Here is a 21,217-nt window from a genome sequence, read left to right as displayed (position 1 = left end):
GTACACACACGGCTCCGCTCCGTACACCTCGTACACACACGGCTCCGCTCCGTACACCTCGTACACACACGGCTCCGCTCCGTACACTTCGTACACACACGGCTCCGCTCCGTACACTTCGTACACACACGGCTCCGCTCCGTACACTTCGTACACACACGGCTCCGCTCCGTACACTTCGTACACACACGGCTCCGCTCCGTACACCTCGTACACACACGGCTCCGCTCCGTACACCTCGTACACACACGGCTCCGCTCCGTACAGCTCGTACACACACGGCTCCGCTCCGTACACTTCGTACACACACGGCTCCGCTCCGTACACTTCGTACACACACGGCTCCGCTCCGTACACCTCGTACACACACGGCTCCGCTCCGTACACACACGGCTCCGCTCCGTACACCTCGTACACACACGGCTCCGCTCCGTACACCTCGCACATTCGCGGGTCTGCTCCGTACACCTCGCACACACACGCAGCTACATCCATCCTGTAAACCCCTCCTGACCCCACACATACTTTCCTCATCCAGCACCATGACAACCAGCACAGCAGAGTCCCGCATACAATACAATGATGGCTGTGTGCACAGGACCTGTGATGAAGTCACAGGAGGGGAGGAGTCAGGGGTCACATGATCAGGGGCCTCTACTGAAACCCCTGACTCCTCCCCTCCTGTGACCTCATCACAGGTCGTGTGCGCACAGAGCAGGGATTTATCAGTGAGGGGCTGGCGCTGCGGTGGCCGGTGGGTCTGGGAGGGGGAGGGAAGGGTTGATACATGGGGGCGTGGCGCTATGGTGGCAGATTATAATGGGGCAATTTTCCCTGGGCTGGTGGGCCCCCCCACACCACTGGTCACAGACCGCTCCCGGCACTTTATCCCCCGGAATACTGTGATCGAATGCGATCACAGCATCCTGGGAGCAAGCAGAGGGCTGACAGCCCCTCTGCCTTTGGATCGGAGACCCCCGCGGCGTGACGATCGCTGCTATGGCAATCCGACAACACCCGGGTACCAGAGCTGAGAAACTTCCTGTCATGCGCAGTGCATGATCAGGAAGTCTCTCAGGTCAGTGTGCAGAAAGTGCAGCGCTGACAGCTTCTATAGCATGCAGATCTTCATCTGCATGCTATAGTCTAAGCGATCAGCCTGCAAAAAATGATTGTCCCATGGTGGGACAACATGTAAGAGATAGAATGAAGTAAAAAAAAAGTTTAAATAACTGTAAAAATATTTTTAAAAAATCTATATTCTATAATTGTAAAAATATTTAAAAAATAAAAAAAATCAATATTCTATCACTAAATAAATATTTGAATTAAAAAAATCTAAACAATAAAAGTACACATATTTGGTATCGCTGTGTCTGTAATGACCTCTCCTATAAAACTGTCTCACTAGTTAACCCCTTTAGTGAACCCAGTAAAAAAATAAGCAAAAAACAATGCTTTATCATCATACTGCCAAACAAAGTGTAATAACACGCGATCAAAAAGACGGATATAAATAAACATGGTACCGCTGAAAACGTCATCTTGTCCCACAAAAAAAAATAAGCCGCCATATAGCTCCATCACCTGAAAAATAAAAGTGATAGCTCTCAGAATAAAGCAATGCAAAAATAATAATTTTTTATATAAAAGTTTTTATTGTATAAAAGCACCAAAACACAAAAAATGATATAAATGAGGTATTGCTGTAATCGCACTGACCCAAAGAATAAAACTGCTTTATCAATTTTACCACACGTGGAACGGTGTAAACGCCCCCCCCCCCCCAAAAAAAAGAAATTCATGAATTGCTGGCTTTTGCTCATTCTGTCTCTCAAAAAACGTCATGTGCCAAAAAATGGTCCCGCAAAAAACAAGACCCCACATGACTCTGTGGGCTAAAACATGGAACAATCATAGCTCTCGAAATGTGGTGATGCAAAAATTATTTTTTTGCAATAAAAAGCGTCTTTTAGTGTGTGACAGCTGCCAAACATAAAAACCCGCTATAACGCCTCTTTCACACTTCCTGATATTTCCGGTAGCGGAGATGTCAGTGTCCATGTGTGTAATACTTACGGCACACGTGTGGCATGCGTGTGCAGCATCAGTACCACAAGGACGGGCACCAGGGAAGAAGCGTTACAGTAAGCACTGTTCCCCGGCGCCGGATGCTGATCTTGTCATTCTCCCCTGCTCTGCGGGCGATCAGCACAAGAAGGGGAGACTGATGAGAGCTATAATCAGCACCCGGCGCCGGGGAACAGCACTTGCTGTAATGCTTCTTCCCCGGCGCCGATGCGTGTCGCATGGATGACATCCATGTGTGTTATGCGTATGCACGTGTGATGGATGTTTTGTGGCCAGCGACGACATTGAAAAACGGACATGTCAGCATGTTTTGCCCATGTACACATGGTCTGTGGAACACACTGACATGTGCACAGAGCCATTCACTTGAATAGGCAAATAGCGCTCCGTTCCTCCTGAGTCTCTTCGCATGGCTGTCCAATGGTATAAAATTCTGTGACATACCCATGGTGTCAATATGATCACTGCACCCCTAGATGAATTCACTGAGAGGTGTAAGTCATAAAATGGGCTCACTTATGGGGGGTTCTGCTGTTTTGGCACCTCATGGGCTCTCCCAGTGAGTCATGGCACCTGCAAACCATAACAGTAAAATCTGGCGCTGCTTCCCTTCTTAGCTCTGCCATGCGCCCAAACAGTGGTTTACCCCCACATATGGGGTATCAGCGTACTCAGGACACATTGCACAATAATTCTTGTGGTCCAAATTCTTCTGTTACCCTTGGGAAAATAAAAAATTGGGGTCGAAAAGATCATTTTTGTGGAAAAAATGATTTTTACATTTTTATGGCTCTACGTTATAAATGTGTGTGAAGCACTTGGGGGTTCAGAGTGCTCACCCCACATCTAGATAAGTTCCGTAAGGGGTCTAGTTTCCAAAATGGGGTCACTTGTGGGGGTTTCCACTCTTTAGGCACATTAGGGGCTCTCTAAACGTGACATGGCGTCCGATCTCTATTCCAGCCAACTTTGCATTGAAAAGTAAGACTATGTGCACACGGAGTTTTTTGCCTCTGCGGATTTTGTAGTGAAAACTGCAGATAAATCTGCAGGATTAAAGTCCTGTGGTTTATCTGCGGTTTTACACCTCATAATGGATGAAAAGAATTGACATGCTGCGGATTGTAAACTGCAGCAAAACCGCGCGGAAAAATCCGCAGCATGTGCACAGCGGTTTCCTGTTTACCATTGAAAGCAATGGTACTGTACAACGCAGCTAAATCTGCTGCGGACCAACAGGACCAGAAACGCTGCGGATCCGCAGCAGAATCCGCACCGTGTGCACATGGCCTAAAACGGCGCTCCTTCCCTTCCGAGCTCTGCCATGCGCCAAAACAGTGGTTCCCCCCCACATATGAGGTATCACCGTACTCAGGACAAATTGCACAACACATTTTGGGGTCCAGTTTCTCGTCTTACCGTTGGTAAAAAAAAAAAAATTGGATTTGAAGTAATTTTTTTGTGAAAAAATTTAAATGTTCATTTTTTTGAACATTCCAAAACTTCCTGTGAAGCACCTAAAGGGTTAATAAACTTCTTGAATGTGGTTTTGAGCACTGTGAGGGGTGCAGTTTTTAGAACGGTGTCACTTTTGGGTATTTTCTATCATATAGACCCCTCAAAGTGGCTTCATATGTGATATGGTCCGTAAAAATAAAATGGTGTTGTAAAAAGGAGAAATCGCTGGTCAATTTTTAACCCTTATAACTTCCTAACAAAAAAAATTTGCTGCTCCCAAATTGTGCTGATGTAAAGTAAACACGTGGGAAATGTTACTTAGTAAGTTTTTTGTGTGCTGTGTCTCTGTGATTTAAGGGCATAAAAATTCAAAGTTGGAAAATTGTGAAATTTTCAAAATTTTTGCCAAATTTCTGTTTTTTTCACAAATAAATACAAGTTATATGAATGAAATTTTACCACTGACATGAAGTACAATATGTCACGAGAAAACAATGTCAGAATCACCGGGATCCATGGAAGCGTTCCAGAGTTATGGCCTCATAAAGGGACAGTGGTCAGAATTGTAAATATTGGCCGGTCATGAACGAGCAAACCACCCTTGGGGGTAAAAATATGGGGGAACCACAGAAGTTCGGATCTCCCCACTTCTCCCTATTGCTGCATTCCCTCTGGATCAGTCCGTCATTGTTACTGTCAGTGACATCTGTGATCTGTATGTCAGCCCTTCTCATGCACAGCACCATGGAACCAATGGTGCTATATAAATAATAATAATTCGTAAAAATACGATGTATGAAAATAGAAACTAATCCGCTCAGAAAGCAGCGGAACGAGATAAGAACCAAACCGCCAGGATTATGGGGTTTTTTGGTCGCTGCAACATCGGAAAGTGGCATCAATAAAAACCCCTGGGGGCAAAGAATAACCCTCAGCCCCCGAAAAATGAGAACTCTACAGGAAAATGGCGACGTGATATGTATCTTATCACAACTGTAGAATATAGACTCCAGTCTGGTTCTTTGACCCCTAAAAAAAAGGAAAGGAAAAAAGTTCTGGCTGTTACATCTATGACTGTAGAGCAGTGACTGTCATCTTCTGCTCATGCGCACAAGTGCAGGCCGGGACGGTCCAGCCCTGTATCCATGACTCCCCACCAGTCTGAGCCGCTCGGGCCCTGCTCTCGTTTCCCTGTGCTATGGCGCCATCTGGTGGCTAGAAAAAAAACACGGCTGTAGCTGTTATTCCACGCTTTGCCGCTGTGTGGCGATTCCCAGCTCCGGACATACTTTGTTGTTGGGAAGCACATTCTCTTCCGAAAATAAAGCATTAAAAAAAATCAGTTACCAAATCAATGATGGCGGCGTAGGGCGCATGCCAGTAGTGGTTGTGCAGGAAGACGTCCGGTGACGTCAGTAGCCCTGTTCTGTTCTTCTGTCTCATGGCGTCTTCTCTCAGCGGGATGTTCTCCGGGCAGCCTCCCGGGCCTCCGCCGCCCATGCAGCCTGGAGCAGGGCCTGGCCTGATGTCCACTCCTCCCGGGGCGAAGAACACCAACAGCACCCTGGTGGACGAGCTGGAGTCCTCGTTCGAGGTAGGAACGTGCAGACTGGAAACTGGGGCCGTCCGACTACAACTCCCAGCATTCCCTGATGACGTCAACATGCTGGGAGTTGTAGTTCCACAGCAGCTGCACAGTCTGCACTGCAGATGATGGAGGAGGGACAGGTGTATATTAGTAGTCTGCAGCCTCACTACAAGTCCCAGCATGCACACAGGACACTGGTGCTTCTCTCCCCCAGCTCTGGAGCACTGCAGCCCCCCCCACAGCAGCTCTGGAGCACTGCAGCCCCCCCCACAGCAGCTCTGGAGCACTGCAGCCCCCCCCCCCCCCCCCCAGCAGCTCTGGAGCACTACAGCCCCCCCACAGCAGCTCTGGAGCACTGCAGCACCCCCCCCCCCAACAGCTCTGGATCACTACAGCCCCCCCCCCCCCCCGAGCTCTGGAGCACTGCAGCCCCCCCACAGCAGCTCTGGAGCACTGCAGCCCCCCCCCCCCCCCAACAGCTCTGGAGCACTGCAGCCCCCCCCCCCCCAGCAGCTCTGGATCACTACAGCCCCCCCCCCCCCCCCGCAGCTCTGGAGCACTGCAGCCCCCCCCCCCCCCCCCCCAGCTCTGGAGCACCGCAGCCCCCCCCCCCCAGCTCTGGAGCACTGCAGCCCCCCCCGGCTCTGGAGCACTGCAGCCTCCCCCCCCCCCCCCCCCAGCTCTGGAGCACTGCAGCCCCCCCCCCCAGCTCTGGAGCACTGCAGCCCCCCCCCCCCTGGCTCTGGAGCTGTATACCTAACATCTTGGTCTGAGGGAAGAGATGATTTGTATTTTGCCTCCTCTATGGCAGACCCCGCTGACTTCTGTAACGGCGGCTCCGGTGTATTACCGGGGAGTTAGATGGAGGGGTCTGCAGGCCGCCATGTCGGGAACACCGGGGTCTATGCACCACAATAACCAGCATTCCCTCTGTTCTAAGGGTGTGCTCACATTTCGCTCTGTCACCGTTCCTTGTCCCTGTTGGGGCTTATGTCCGAACCTCCCCGAAAAACGGGTTTCGGACGCATGAGCTGACGGGGCCATAGACTATAATGGTGGTGACAGGGCGAGCGTGGGCTCTGACGTGCGTCATTTTCAGGTGTATGTGACTACTGGAGGCGGCCGCTCGGACAGAGGAGACTGTGTCTAGTAGGTGTACACGCCCGAAAATGATGGACGTTCGAGCCCATGCTCGCTCTGTCAGCACCATTGTAGTCTATGGCCCTGTTGGCGAATATGTCCGAATCCTGTTTTGTGGGGGACGGTGAAGTAACCATCGACAGCGCTGCTGACCGGGGGGATAGACGCAATGTGAAGGCACCCTAAGGTATGTTCACACTGAGTGAAAAACAATTGGAAAACTTCCTATTCATTTCTATGGGAAATCCTCTGTGCTGTTCATATGATGAGGGTTTTCCTTTTAGAGTAGCTGCTGTTTTCATTTCTATGTCATGAATTGATAGGACACATGAAGATTAGACACGTTGTAATACATCAGAGAAATCTGCTTCTTTCTTATTCTCAAAATCCCATTACTGAGACAGGAGAAGACAGTTCACTGTAGAGAGGAGGGGGGAGGAGCTCTGCCTTTAGCTCCTCCTCCCTCATCTACATAGAATCTTATCGGCACCAACTGTCTTCCGTCTCATTAATGTAACAATGAATTCCGATGTTAACCAAGAATTGATTATTTTTAAAGTGATCAGTCCAGGAGGAGAAGAAATCAGATTTCTCTGAAAACATAGTTGTTGGACTTGTTTCCACTCAAGAAAGTATTGTGTGAACGTGTCCTAATGGTTTCCAGTGGTTTGTTAGGGTGATGCTGGGTGCGGCCACACAGAGACTTTTTCCATCACACAAGTTGGCGCAGTCTGAGATCGGTTACTGACTTAGGATAAAAGCCAAACCAGAATCTGTTTGCTGACACATGTTTGGAAGGTGTAACTCCTCCTCAGTGCAAAGCATGAGATCTGATTTGGTGTATGAGAGGCATCTGACTTGGGTCTACGGGGTAACAATCTCCATGTTTAGAGTGACATGTCTAGAATGCCAGTGTAAGGAGACTTAAAGGCCATACAATGCTCCTGGGAGGTATGTCACTCTCCACAAAGAGAGATGCCACCCTTTAGACCTCAGTCAGAGGCCTCTCCATACAGCAAAATTAGATCTCATGCTTTGCACTGAGGAGGGGTAATATCTCAAAACACGTCTGCAAGTTGAGATTTTGGTTTGACTTTTATCCAAAGTCATATGGCAAGGCTCGTTAAAGGGTCGATACTTAATTTTAGGATCGCTACTTCCAGTAGATGGCGCTAGAGTTCAAGTCCTCTTACTCTCTGAAGAGACAATTTGCATATTTAATTTCCCAGAGGAGCATTGTATGGCCTATAAGCCTCCTTACCCTGGCATGTCGCTCTCCAGGAGGAGAAACAGGGCACTTACATGTAAGTGCAGCCAATTTACATCTATGGTGTCTAACCTGTTAGGAAATCACAACTCTCTGCATGTGAAGATCAGCTCTCCACCCTCCTGTCAAAATCATGGGCGGACATACCGCCGGTTCAACCTGTGCAACTGCACAGGGGCCCAGAGCCTCCAGGGGGCCCTGCAAGGCGGCTAATGAGGAGGGCAATTTGGCCGGTTTCTCCGGGCCCGAGGGGCAATGATATGATGGGGTGATGGGGAGAAGGCCGTGATGGGGAGAGGGCAATTATGGGATGGTGGGGAAAAATGAAATGATGATGGGGTGGTGGGGGAGAATGCAATGATGGTGGTGGAAAGGGCAATGAATGGGGGAGGTGGAGGTGGTGGAATGGGCAATGATGGGAGTGGTGGGGGAGAAAGCCAAAATAGTGGTGGGGGAGAAGAAAATGATGGAGGTGGTGAAGAGGGCAATGATGGCTTGGGGGAGAGGACAATAATGAGATGTGAGGGGAGGAGAACAATGAGGCGTGTGGGGGATTGGGATGGGAGGAAGGGGGACTTATAATTGCCTTAGGAACAGGGGGAGGTGGAGGAAGACATTATTATTATTACTTACTATGTCTAACACAGTCCCTAATTATATAGTGTACTCACTAATTCTGTATAACATCATCCTTAGTTACATAGTTTCCTCTTTTATTATGTATAACACCGTCCCTTATTACGTACCATCCTCTCTAGTTATATATGGTGCCGTCCCTTATTATATACCTTCCTCTGCTGTTATGTACAGTGCTGTCTCTTACATAGTGTATTCTTGCCCTCTTTTATTACATAGTCCCCTCTCTTTTTAGATATAAAATGACTGCTGATCGAGGAGCCGGTGACCAGGCTACCAGTCCATCAGCTCCTCCATTAGAAAAGAAGCTTTCCCATGCTCCATCAGCCATCATTGCATTATACAGCTAACAAGACAGGACGGTAAGTAATAAAAAACAGGGCTCTATATAATTCAAAATGCAAGGGACCGTACTGTACATAACGAGAGGGCACACTGTAAGGGACAGCAATATACATAATAAAGGAGATTATGTAATATATATACATGTATGTGTGTGTGGCTATATACACACGTAGCTTTGACGCCATAAAAGGAGGGGGGCCCAGACACATTTCTTGCACAGGGGCCCCAAGCTGTCAGTGTCCGCCCCTGGTCAAGATCACACCTCACCACTTGTACGCTTGACCCACTCCCGTCCCACCTCATCCCTAACCTTGCCACAGTCTTCATCCCAACTCTAACACACCTCTTCAACCTTTCACTTACAAATGGTGTCTTTCCCTCTTAATGTGTACAAACTGTAAAGCGCTGCGTAATATGTTAGCGCTATATAAAAATAAAGATTATTATCCTTTAAACATGCCTCAATCACACCCATCCTCAAAAAGCCCTCCCTCGACCCATCCTCTGTGTCTAACTATCGCCCGATATCTCTTCTCCCTTATGCCTCAAAACTACTGGAACAGCATGTATATCTTGAACTGTCCTCCCACCTCTCCTCCTGTTCCCTATGTGATCGGTTACAATCTGGCTTCCGACCACATCACTCAACTGAAACTGCCCTAACTAAAGTCACCAAGGACCTACTAACCGCCAAGAGCAAGCGACACTACTCTGTCCTCCTTCTCCCGGACCTGTCTTTCTCCTTTGACACCGTGGACCACTCTCTCCTGCTACAAATTCTCTCATCTCTTGGCATCACAGGCTTGGCCCTATCCTGGATCTCATCATACCTAACAGACCGAACATTTAGTGTCTCCCTCTCACACACCACCTCCTCACCGCGCCCCCTGTCGGTGTTCAAGGCTCAGTTCTAGGACCCCTACTCTTCTCCATCTACACCTTCAGCCTGGGACAGCTCATAGAATCCCACGGTTTGCAGTATCACCTGTACGCCAATGACACGCAGATCTACCTATCTGGACCTGACCTGACCTCACCTACTTACTGACCAAAATCCCACAATGTCTGTCTGCTGTTTCAGCCTTCTTTTCTGCTCGCTTTCTCAAAGTGAACATGGACAAAACAGAATTCATCATCTTTCCCCCATCTCACTCTACTCCTACACCAGACCTATCCATCATTGTCAATGGCTGCTCGCTTTCCCCAGTCCCGCATGCTCTGTGCCTTGGGGTCTTCCTCAACTCTGCCCTCTCTTTCAAACCACATATCTAAGCCCTTACCTCCTCATGCCGCCTCAAACTCAATTATTTCCCGGATCCGCGCATTCCTCAACCATGAAACCACAAAAACACTAGTGCATGCCCTTATCTCCTGCCTCGACTACTGCAACCCCCTACTCTCTGGCCTCCCCTCCAGCACTCTGGCACCACTCCAATCCATCCTGCACTCTGCTGCCCGACTAATCCACCTGTCTCCCCGTTATTCCCCAGCCTCCCCCCTATGCCAGGCCCTTCAATAGCTTCCTATTGCCCAGAGGCTCCAGTTCAAAACCCTAACCATAACATACAAAGCCACCCACAACCTGTCTCCCCCATACATCTGTCACATGGTCTCCCGGTACCTAATCGCACGCAACCTTCGATCATCTCAAGATCTCCTCCTCTACTCCCCCCGTATCTCTTTCCCACCACAACCACATACAAGACTTCTCCTGTGCTTCCCCCATACTCTGTAACGCTCTGCCGCAACACATCAGACTCTCACCAACAACGGAAACCTTCAAGAAGAACCTGAAGATCCACCTGTTCCGACACACAACCAGCACGACCTGCTCTACCCTCTCCTACTGTATCCTCACCCATCCCTGTAGACTGTGAGCCATCGCGGGCAGGGTCCCCTCTCCTTATGTACTTGTGTGTCCCTTGTCTTACAAATGTTTATTATACTTGTCTATATTTCTCATTTCACATGTAAAGTGCCTTGGAATAAATGGTGCTATATAAATGTATATTAATAATGTGTTAGGGCGTGCTGGGAGTTGTAGTTTTGTAACAGCTGGAAATCACTGAAATACGGAAGAAATTGTTAGTGTTTCCAGTACTCGGCGCATTGGGACAACGTCTGGTCTGTGCGCCCTGAGCTATACACAGCATCCCTTACTACAATGTTTCTACTTTAGGTGTGTTTCACCCCAATCCTTCCCTGACTGCCCGGCCGTGCATGGAGATCAGACATGTCCCGTCCTCTTCTGGGTGCTTGCAGGGCAGCCATGTTCCTGCCCACTGTCAGTTTCATGGTTTTCCGCAGCTTGTTGGAGATGGCAGCTGTCACTCACACTTGCTCCACAGAGAAGGACTTCTAGTCGGGGCAATGCTGTAACATGGCCGCCTCAGAAATGGTATAATCCATTGTAGATGTAATTCGTTTTCCTCTCTATTACAGGCTTGCTTTGCTTCTCTCGTGAGCCAGGACTATGTGAACGGCACAGACCAGGAGGAGATCCGCACAGGTAACATACGCCGAGATGCTGAGTCTCTGTCGTTTATAGGGATTTTACTTCTTTTACCAAATTTATCCAAATAGCTCTCCATACAAACCAGGTGATGGCACCATGGCTCAGAGGTCGTTATTACTCATTATTACCTTTTTGATGCTGCTTTGGCTTTTGTTGTCTAAATTACATAGTGGGGAAAAAAGTATTTAGTCAGCCACCAATTGTTCAAGTTCTCCCACTTAAAATGATGAGAGGCCTGTAATTGACATAATAGGTAGACCACAACTATGAGAGTCAAAATGAGAAAACAAATCCAGAAAATCACTTTGTCTGATTTGGCAAGAATTATTTTTCAAATTAAGGAGGAAAATAAGTATTTGGTCATCTAAAAACATGCAAGATTTCTGGCTCTCATAGACCTGTAACTTCTTCTTTAAGAGGCTCCTCTGTCCTCAACTCATTACCTGTAGTAATGGCACCTGTTTGAACTTATCAGTATAAAAGTCACCTGTCCACAACCTCAAACAGTCACACTCCAAACTCCACTATGGTGAAGACCAAAGAGCTGTCGAAGGACACCAGAAACACAATTGTAGCCCTGCACCAGGCTGGGAAGACTGAATCTGCAATAGGCAAGCAGCTTGGTGTGATGAAATTAACTGTGGGAGCAATAATAAGAAAATGGAAGTCATAAAAGACCACTGATGATCTCCCTCGATCTGGGGCTCCACGCAAGATGTCACACCATGGGGTCAAAATGATCACAAGAACGGTGAGCAAAAATCCCAGAACCACAAGGGGGGACCTAGTGAATGACCTGCATAGAAATGGGACTGCCTTAACAAAGGCTACTTTCAGTAACACACTATACCGCCAGGGACTGAGATCCTCCAGTGCCAGACGTGTCCCCCTGCTTAAGCCAGTACATGTCCGGGGCCGTCTGAAGTTTGTTAAAGAGCATTTGGTTTATCCAGAAGAGTATTGGGAGAATGTCATATGGTCTGATGAAACCAAAGTAGAACTGTTTGGTAGAAACAAAACTAGTCGTGTTTGGAGGAGACTGTATGCAACTCCGCATTCTAAGAACACCATACCTACTGTGAAGCATGGGGATGGCAACATCATGCTTTGGGGCTGTTTCTCTGCCAAGGGACCAGGACGACTGATCCGTGTACACGAAAGAATGAATGGGGCCCATGTATCGTGAGACTTTGAGTGCAAATCTCCTACCATCAGCAAGGGCATTGCAGATGAAACGTGGATGGGTCTTTCAGCATAATGATCCCAACACACACCACCAGGGCAACGAAGGTGTGGCTTCGTAAGAAGCACATGAAGGTCCTGGAGTGGCCTAGTCAGTATCCAGGTCTCAACCTCATAGAAAACTTTTGGAGGGATTTGAAAGTCTGTGTTGCCAAGCAACAGGCCCAAAACATCACTGCTCTAGAGGAGATCTGCATGGAGGAATGGGCCAACATACCACCAACAGTGTCGCCAACCTTGTGAAGACTTACTGAAATCGTAATTGGATTTGTTTTCTCATTTTGACTCTCATAGTTGTGGTCTACCTATGATGTCAATTACAGGCCTCTCTCATCTTTTTAAGTGGGAGAACTTGCACAATTGGTGGCTGACTAAATACTTTTTTTCCCTCACTGTATGTGAAGAACTACAGATCCAATGATTCCTCTTCCACCACACAGACATTTCTTATAGTTAAAAAGTAATTACTCACATAACACAGCTCCGGTACTGAAACTGTTCAGTCTGCTGCCCAGCTTGAGAAACACAATCCATTAAGAGACATGGAGGCTGAGGAGAGATGTGGGATCAGTGGAAATGAGAGGTTTATGATGTGTGACGGCCTGTACTCGATGGTGGGGAGATTACAGCGTACTGGACGCAATACAAGGAGGGAATAAATGCCAGGAGCGTGGAAATGTGACTGCATTTGTGAGAGAATTTAGATAAATCACCATAAACTCATGTGAGCTCCATTTATACTTTTTTTTTTTTCTGAAAGTGTCCGTTATTCCAGATAGGCACAGAGACGTAGCAGACGGTCCCCTTACTGCTGAAATGTTTTGAAAGCGCTTTACTGCAAATGTCTGTCTACAGCCCCAGCCCAGGGGTCCATGCTGTGTCTGTTATGTGGTAGCACCAGTCTGAAACGTTCCCGGTCTTCTTCTCTCCTCCTCAGGTGTTGAACAGTGTATTCAGAAGTTCCTGGATGTGGCCAGACAAACAGAATGTTTCTTCCTACAGAAGAGATTACAGCTGTCTGTCCAGAAGCCGGAGCAGGTTATTAAGGAGGTGAATATCCTACTGTGAGGACCATGTCATCTCCTCACTACTCCTAAGGATGATGTCTCCATAGCAAACTGGCTTATCTCAAAGAGGTCTCCAGGACTTAAACCCCATACACATTTGATTAATGTCAGCTGAGCCCACTGATATCTCCAGGATTGTCCCACAGTCTGTGTCTGGAATTCCTCTGACAGTTTGTTGGGGGGGCATAATGAAATGGAAGGTCTGATTTTTGGCCTGCCGATCGCATTGTCTCCCTGAGATAATCTGCAGCCAGACGTGCCAGGCGATGGCTCCCTCATAGAAAACGCGGGACGCGCGCCTCTTGTGTATGAGAGAGGCGGCTGGAATGTCTGCCATCTGAATGATTGCTCAAAAAGAGACTGTTGGCGCTGAAGGCTGTTCCAACCATGAACAGGCGCTTGGTGCACCATTGGTGTGGCCAAACAGTTCAGTGCACCTTTTCACATACTTGTTTTCACTTTTATCAGCGCCCTTTTACTGACTTTATAAAGCCAGAGCTGTCAATCAAAATAGAGGGGGTGAAGATGGGGGAAAACAAGCAGGTGGGAATCTGCACGGGACTGTTTGCCACATCAGAATAGTAATTCTCTGCTGACAGATTCCCTTTAAACATTCATGACCTGTCCTTAGGGCCCGTACTGATTAGTGCTATGAAAGGGCCAAAGCTGCAGCCCCATTCACCGCCACACTTGTATGTACAGGGCTGCAATAAGGGAGTTGTGCCACTAAGTCTGAGTTCACACGTGGCGTTGTTTTCGCGTTTCCGCGGCGGTTTTAACCGCTCGATTTTGCCGCGAAAACGCGAAAAATAAGCATCCCATGCATTCCTATGGGATTCCGCAATGCTGTACTAATGCTGTGGTTTTTACCGCGGCGTAATCGCTTCGTGGTAAAAACCGCAGCATGCTCATTAATTTGCGGAATCGCGGCGATCCCGCACCCATAGGAATGCATTGTTCCGTTTACTTTCCGCATGTGGCTGTGCACACCATGCGGAAAGTAAGCAGAGCATTTGCGGATGGTACCCACGGTCCAGAGTAGAGGAGACTGTCCTGTAAAAAATAGAATTTAAAAATAAAAAATATTGTTATTCTTACCTTCCGGCGTCCCGCGCAGTCTTCCCGCTTCTCTTCACGCTCTCGTTCCCAGTAATCCTTTGCGAAAATGCCCACGATGGCGTCCGCTCTCGCGGGATCGCGAAGTCTCGCTGTCATTCGCGCGACGTCATCGCGAATAACCGCGAGACGTCACGATCCCGCGAGAACTGACGTCATCGCGGGCATTTTCGCAAAGGATTACTGGCAACGGATGCGCGGGACGTCGGAGGGTAAGAATAACACCATTTTTTATTTTTTTTTTTTACATTTTATCTTTTACTACTGATGCTGCATAGGCGGCCTCAGTAGTAAAAAGTTGGTCACACTTGTCAAACACTATGTTTGATGAGTGTGCCCAACCTGTCAATCAGTTCTCCAAGCGATGCTACAGATCGCTTGGAGAACGCTAGCACTTTGCAAGCTAATTACGCTTGCAAAATGCTAGTTTTTCCGCGGGAAAATCGCGGGAATTTAAAATGCGATTTTCCCGTGGACTGGAATTCCGGAATTCTCGCGGTAATTTCCGCGAGAGTTCCGGTACGTGTGCACTTAGCCTTACAGGCATAACACGCTATATAAGACATGTGCGGCCCCATCCAGCCCTGCCCAAGAAATAAAACCGTATATCACTTTACCTGGAGGGTTATCTATCTACCTGTGTACCCTAACAGACCTTACTGTAAGACAACATGGTCGCTCAGGTGGCAATAGTATCCATTGTAAGGCTGATGGAGCGCTGTGGGGGAACTAAAGGTTATGTCCACACTTTGCATGTTTGTGGCTGATGTCCCGTGTGGATTTGCATGTGGAAATCCAGAAAGTAATACAGTACCAGCTAACTGACATGATAAATCTCATTTATACAGTTAGGTCCATATATATTTGGACAGAGACAACATTTTTCTAATTTTGGTTCTAGACATTACCACAATGAATTTTAAACAAAACAATTCAGATGCAGTTGAAGTTCAGACTTTCAGCTTTCATTTGAGGGTATCCACATTAAAATTGGATGAAGGGTTTAGGAGTTTCAGCTCCTTAACATGTGCCACCCTGTTTTTAAAGGGACGAAAAGTAATTGGACAGATTAAATAATTGTAAATAAAATGTTCATTTCTAGTACTTGGTTGAAAACCCTTTGATGGCAATGACTGCCTGAAGTCTTGAACTCATGGACATCACCAGACGCTGTGTTTCCTCCTTTTTGATGCTCTGCCAGGCCTTCACTGCGGTGGTTTTCAGTTGCTGTTTGTTTGTGGGCCTTTCTGTCTGAAGTTTAGTCTTTAACAAGTGAAATGCATGCTCAATTGGGTTGAGATCAGGTGACTGACTTGGACATTCAAGAATATTCCACTTCTTTGCTTTAATAAACTCCTGGGTTGCTTTGGCTTTATGTTTTGGGTCATTGTCCATCTGTAGTATGAAACGACGACCAATCAGTTTGGCTGCATTTGGCTGGATCTGAGCACACAGTATGGCTCTGAATACCTCAGAATTCATTCGGCTGCTTCTGTCCTGTGTCACATCATCAATAAACACTAGTGACCCAGTGCCACTGGCAGCCATGCATGCCCAAGCCATCACACTGCCTCCGCCGTGTTTTACAGATGATGTGGTATGCTTTGGATCATGAGCTGTACCACGCCTTCGCCATACTTTTCTCTTTCCATCATTCTGGTAGAGGTTGATCTTGGTTTCATCTATCCAAAGAATGTTCTTCCAGAACTGTGCTGGCTTTTTTAGATGTTTTTTAGCAAAGTCCAGTCTAGCCTTTTTATCCTTGATGCTTATGAGTAGCTTGCACCGTGCAGTGAACCCTCTGTATTTACTTTCATGCAGTCTTCTCTTTATGGTAGATTTGGATATTGATACGCCTACCTCCTGGAGAGTGTTGGTCACTTGGTTGGCTGTTGTGAAGGGGTTTCTCGTCACTATAGAGACTATTCTGCGATCATCCACCACTGTTGTCTTCCGTGGGCGCCCAGGTCTTTTTTCTTTGATGAGTTCACCAGTGCTTTCTTTCTTTCTCAGGATGTACCAAACTGTAGATTTTGCCACTCCTAATGTTGTAGCAATTTCTCGGATGGGTTTCTTCTGTTTTTGCAGCTTAAGGATGGCTTGTTTCACCTGCATGGAGAGCTCCTTTGACGCATGTTTCCTTCACAGCAAAACATCCTAAATGCAAGCACCACACCTCAAATCAACTCCAGGCCTTTTATCTGCTTAATTGAGAATGACATAATGAAGGGATTGCCCACAAATGTCCATGAAATAGCCTTGGAGTCAATTGTCCAATTACTTTTGGTCCCTTTAAAAACAGGGTGGCACATGTTAAGGAGCTGAAACTCCTAAACCCTTCATCCAATTTTAATGTGGATACCCTCAAATGAAAGCTGAAAGTCTGAACTTCAACTGCAGCTGAATTGTTGTGTTTAAAATTCATTGTGGTAATGTCTAGAACCAAAATTGGAAAAATGTTGTCTCTGTCCAAATATATATGGACCAAACTGTACGTTGCTGATCATTTTTGTGCAGAAATTGACGCGTTAATCCGTGTTGTGGAATTGTAGATTTCACTTTCTGCAACGCATAGTCTGAAATCTTTTTCAATTTCTCAACAAAACAGCTCATGTTACATACTGATAAGATGCAGAAGAATCAAATGCAAATCTGCTATTCATGGAGATATCCTACAGGGATTGTCCAGAAGGATTAGAAAACCATGGCTGCTTTATTCCAGAAACAGCTGTCCACGTTAATTTCCACGAAGCTGAGCTGGAGTACCAGACATTCCTGGCTGACAGATATGACACTTTCTAGAAGAAAGTAGCCATGTATTTTAGATCCTAGAAAACCCCTTTAAATATAACCATAGTAGACATCAGGGCTATGGAGTCGGTAAGCCAAACCTGCGACTCTGACTCCTCAATTTCCCTTACACCGACTCCACGACTCCGACTCCCACATATATTGCTTATATTTAAGTGAAAAATTTATTGTAGTACAATGTGAACATCAGACATTTAATCATTTCTATGATCCAATAATCAAGATATTTAGAACATAATATTTATTGGAATACAACTTTAGAACACAAAAAACTGTAATAAATTGTAAATATGTAATACACTGTATACATGTACATGTATACGGTACAGACCAACGTTTGGACACACCACCTCATTCAGAGTTTTCTTTTCATGACTATGAAAATTGTAGATTCATTCTGAAGGCATCAAAACAATGAATTAACACATGTGGAATTATATAAAGTGTGAAAGAACTGAAAATATGTCTTATATTCTAGATTCTTCAAAGTAGCCACCTTTTGCTTTGATTACTGCTTTGCACACTCTTGGCATTCTCTTGATGAGCTTCAAGTGGTAGTCACCAGAAATGGTCTTCCAACAGTCTTGAAGGAGTTCCCAGAGATGCTTAGCACTTGTAGGCCCTTTTGCCTTCACTCACCCCAAACCATCTCGATTGGGTTCAGGTCTGGTGACTGTGGAGGCCAGGTCATCTGGCGTAGCACCCCATCACTCTCCTTCTTGGTCAAATAGCCCTTACACAGCCTGGAGGTGTGTTTGAGGCCGTTGTCCTGTTGAAAAATAAATGATGGTCCAACTAAACACAAACTGGATGGAATAGCATGCCGCTGCAAGATGCTGTGGTAGCCATGCTGGTTCAGTATGCCTTCAATTTTGAATAAATCCCCAAGAGTGTCACCAGCAAAGCACCCCCACACCATCACACCACCTCCTCCTCCATGCTTCACGGTGGGAACCAGGCATGTAGAGTCCATCCGTTCACCTTTTCTGCGTCGCACAAAGACACGGTGGTTGGAACCAAAGATCTCAAATTTGGACTCATCAGACCAAAGCACAGATTTCCACTGGTCTAATGTCCATTCCTTGTGTTCTCTAGCCCAAACAAGTCTCTTCTGCTTGTTGCCTGTCCTTAGCAGTGGTTTCCTAGCAGCTATTTTACCATGAAGGCCTGCTGCACAAAGTCTCCTCTTAACAATTGTTGTAGAGATGTGTCTGCTGCTAGAACTCTGTGTGGCATTGACCTGGTCTCTATTCTGAGCTGCTGTTAACCTGCGATTTCTGAGGCTGGTGACTCGGATGAACTTATCCTCCGCAGCAGGGGTGACTCTTGGTCTTCCTTTCCTGGGGCGGTCCTCATGTGAGCCAGTTTCTTTGTAGCGCTTAATGGTTTTTGCCAATGCACTTGGGGACACTTTCAAAGTTTTCCCAATTTTTCGGACTGGCTAACCTTCATTTCTTAAAGTAATGATGGCCACTCCTTTTTCTTTACTTAGCTGCTTTTTTCTTGCCATAATACAAATTCTAGCAGTCTATTCAGTAGGACTATCAGCTGTGTATCCACCAGACTTCTGCACAACACAACTGATGGTCCCAACCTCATTTATAAGGCAAGAAATCCAACTTATTAAACCTGACAGGGCACACCTGGGAAGTGAAAACCTTTTCCAGTAACTACCTCTTGTAGCTCATCAAGAGTGTGCAAAGCAGAAATCAAAGCAAAAGGTGGCTACTTTGAAGAACCTAGAAAATAAGACATACAGTATTTTCAGTAGTTTCACACTCTTTTGTTAATTATATAATTCCACATGTGTTAATTCATAGTTTTGATGCCTTCAGAGTGAATCTACAATTTTCATAGTCATGAAAATAAAGAAAACGCTTTGATTGAGGTGTGTCCAAACTTTTGGCCTGTACTGTGTGTGTGTGTGTGTGTATATATATAATAAACACACACACTATGACTTATCTCGGCTAAGAGAAACCCTAGACCCTCAGGCTTCATTCACACTATGGGCGTAGCCAGGATCAAACCTAGGGGGGGAGGCAGAATCTCATACTGTTCCGCAGAATTTCATACTGCACACCTCAGCTGCTGCAGAACCTCATACTTCACACCCCTACACTTGAAAATAAAGCCTGCATCTTAAGAAGATGTGGTGATGAATGCAGTCTATTTATTCCAACTATCAGTTGATGTTACTGAAGACGAGCAATGCCTGTCCTGGGCGTCCTTTTGGGCAGCTATGAGATGTACCTGACTGGTGCTAAAAAAAGGAGTGTAGTCTGTGTGCTATCCAGCGTTCATTCTTTTTGGTACAGATGTGATATGGATAAATGGATATATAGAGCAGATTTCTAATCTACTTTTGCTATTGAAAACATTATCTATGAGCTCGTGATGCGGTTTTTTTAAGAAGCTGATCTGCTTTTGCAACTGAAAAACGTATCCTCAAAAAACGCTGGAAAAACGCTGTGTGTGAATGTAGCCTTAGATCAGGAATAGAACAGCCATTTATAGGACATTTCATAACTTTCCCAAATTCCTATGAAAAAATATTCAGCACATTCTGCATTGAACTACTGTACCCAATTTATTATATATTTTAGGAGTCGGAGTCGGTCCATTTTATACCGACTCCAACAAAATGAGCACCGACCACGACTCCGACTCCACAGCCCTGGTAGACATAACAGCAAACCTCCTCCTGCCAGGAAGCATTGTTTGCTGTTTGCCATCATCAAACCCTTGCTACAATATAAATTGCCTTTTTTTTTTTCTACATTTGCTCCTGATAGGATGTGACAGAACTGAGGAGCGAGCTGCAGAGGAAGGAAGCGCTCATTCAGAAGCACCTGGCTAAGCTACGGAGCTGGCAGCAAGTCCTAGAGGAGATTAATGGTCCGCCTAAGAAGCCAAGCGAAATGCCACAAGGGCCTCTGGCATTCCTGGAGCAAGCCTCTGCCAATATCCCTGCGCCAATGAAGCAGACGTGACCTGAAGGACAAATTGTAAAGAATATTTTTGTTTGTTTTTTTTTATACTATATTTTGGAAAGGTGAGTCAATTAAAAAATGCTTCTATAAACTGGTGTATTTCAGTGTTTCTTAATGTTTCCAAGTGTCAGGTTCAAAAAAGCTAAAATACTCTGTCCTGCGCAGTAAGTGTCACATGTATGACGGGCAGAGAACTGAGGTGGTGCAAAAATAATAGAAGTGTCCATCTGAGTACATGATAGAGAAAGGAAAGCGTACCTTGCGCAGATCGTAGTAAGAAAAAACAGAGTTTGTGTTGTTTTTTACCTGAGCCTGTTGTGTCAGAGCAGGCACAGCGCTGAGGAATAATGAGGCGATTCTGATTTTCTGTTGCTCCACCTGCTGGACTCTGACATCCAGGCAGAAATCCAAGGAAGGGAGAAAAATCGGGGTTTGGTTCAGTGCTGCCATGGATGATGAGGTGATGTACCACTGGGGTCATTGTATAAAAGCTTTCATCGTTGCTTCGTGTTTCGGAGACGGTCTAGCCCCTTCATCAGGCTGGACTATATACACGATGAATACCCATGATTTTATACACTCCTATAGAACATATATCAAATGAATCCAACTTGTGATCTGTTGGCAAATTAGCTGACACCCAGACCAGAGGGTGCTACCGTTTAAATAGAAAGAACGGTCTTAGTTGCAACAGATCCTTATAATTGTCCATCTGGAAATGAGAGAACACAATTTCTGCATTAGAATCCAGGCTTGTGCTCACAGGCTCTGAGTTGTGCAAAGCTGCCGCACATCTGCCTGGTCCTTAACCCCTTTCCGACATTGGGCATAATAATACGCCAATGTCAGACAACCTCCTTTTGATGTGAGCCCACTTCTTTTCCAGCACGTCAGCTGTTTTGAACAGCTGACATGTGCCCAGAACAGCCGCGGTTGGAATCGCGATCC

At 46.3% G+C, this 21,217-nt stretch overlaps 1 protein-coding gene across 2 annotated transcripts; it reads left to right on the top strand.

Annotated features, from left to right (window-relative positions):
* Nucleotides 1-4,801: 4,801 nt before the first annotated feature.
* LOC141074991 (mediator of RNA polymerase II transcription subunit 28) lies at nt 4,802-20,360 on the top strand. Of its 2 annotated transcripts, none has more exons than XM_073562315.1 (4): nt 4,802-5,143; nt 10,968-11,034; nt 13,220-13,332; nt 20,072-20,360. In XM_073562315.1, the coding sequence occupies exons 1-4, from the start codon at nt 4,991-4,993 to the stop codon at nt 20,267-20,269; spliced, it is 531 nt and encodes a 176-aa protein (XP_073418416.1). In that variant the 5' UTR covers nt 4,802-4,990; the 3' UTR covers nt 20,270-20,360. The 2 variants fall into 2 exon arrangements, 1 of the variants encoding a protein (XP_073418416.1); XR_012227251.1 differs by lacking the exon at nt 20,072-20,360 and adding an exon at nt 8,416-8,542 and having other exon boundaries at nt 5,006-5,143; nt 13,220-13,240.
* The last annotated feature ends 857 nt before the right edge of the window (nt 20,361-21,217 follow it).

The sequence above is a fragment of the Dendrobates tinctorius genome, unplaced genomic scaffold (genome assembly GCF_039654945.1).
Source record: "Dendrobates tinctorius isolate UK_male_01 unplaced genomic scaffold, ASM3965494v1 ptg000347l, whole genome shotgun sequence".
Taxonomy (NCBI): Eukaryota; Metazoa; Chordata; class Amphibia; order Anura; family Dendrobatidae; genus Dendrobates; species Dendrobates tinctorius.
The sequence above is the reverse complement of the archived record's forward strand: the minus strand, read 5'-3'. Positions and strand labels throughout refer to the sequence as shown.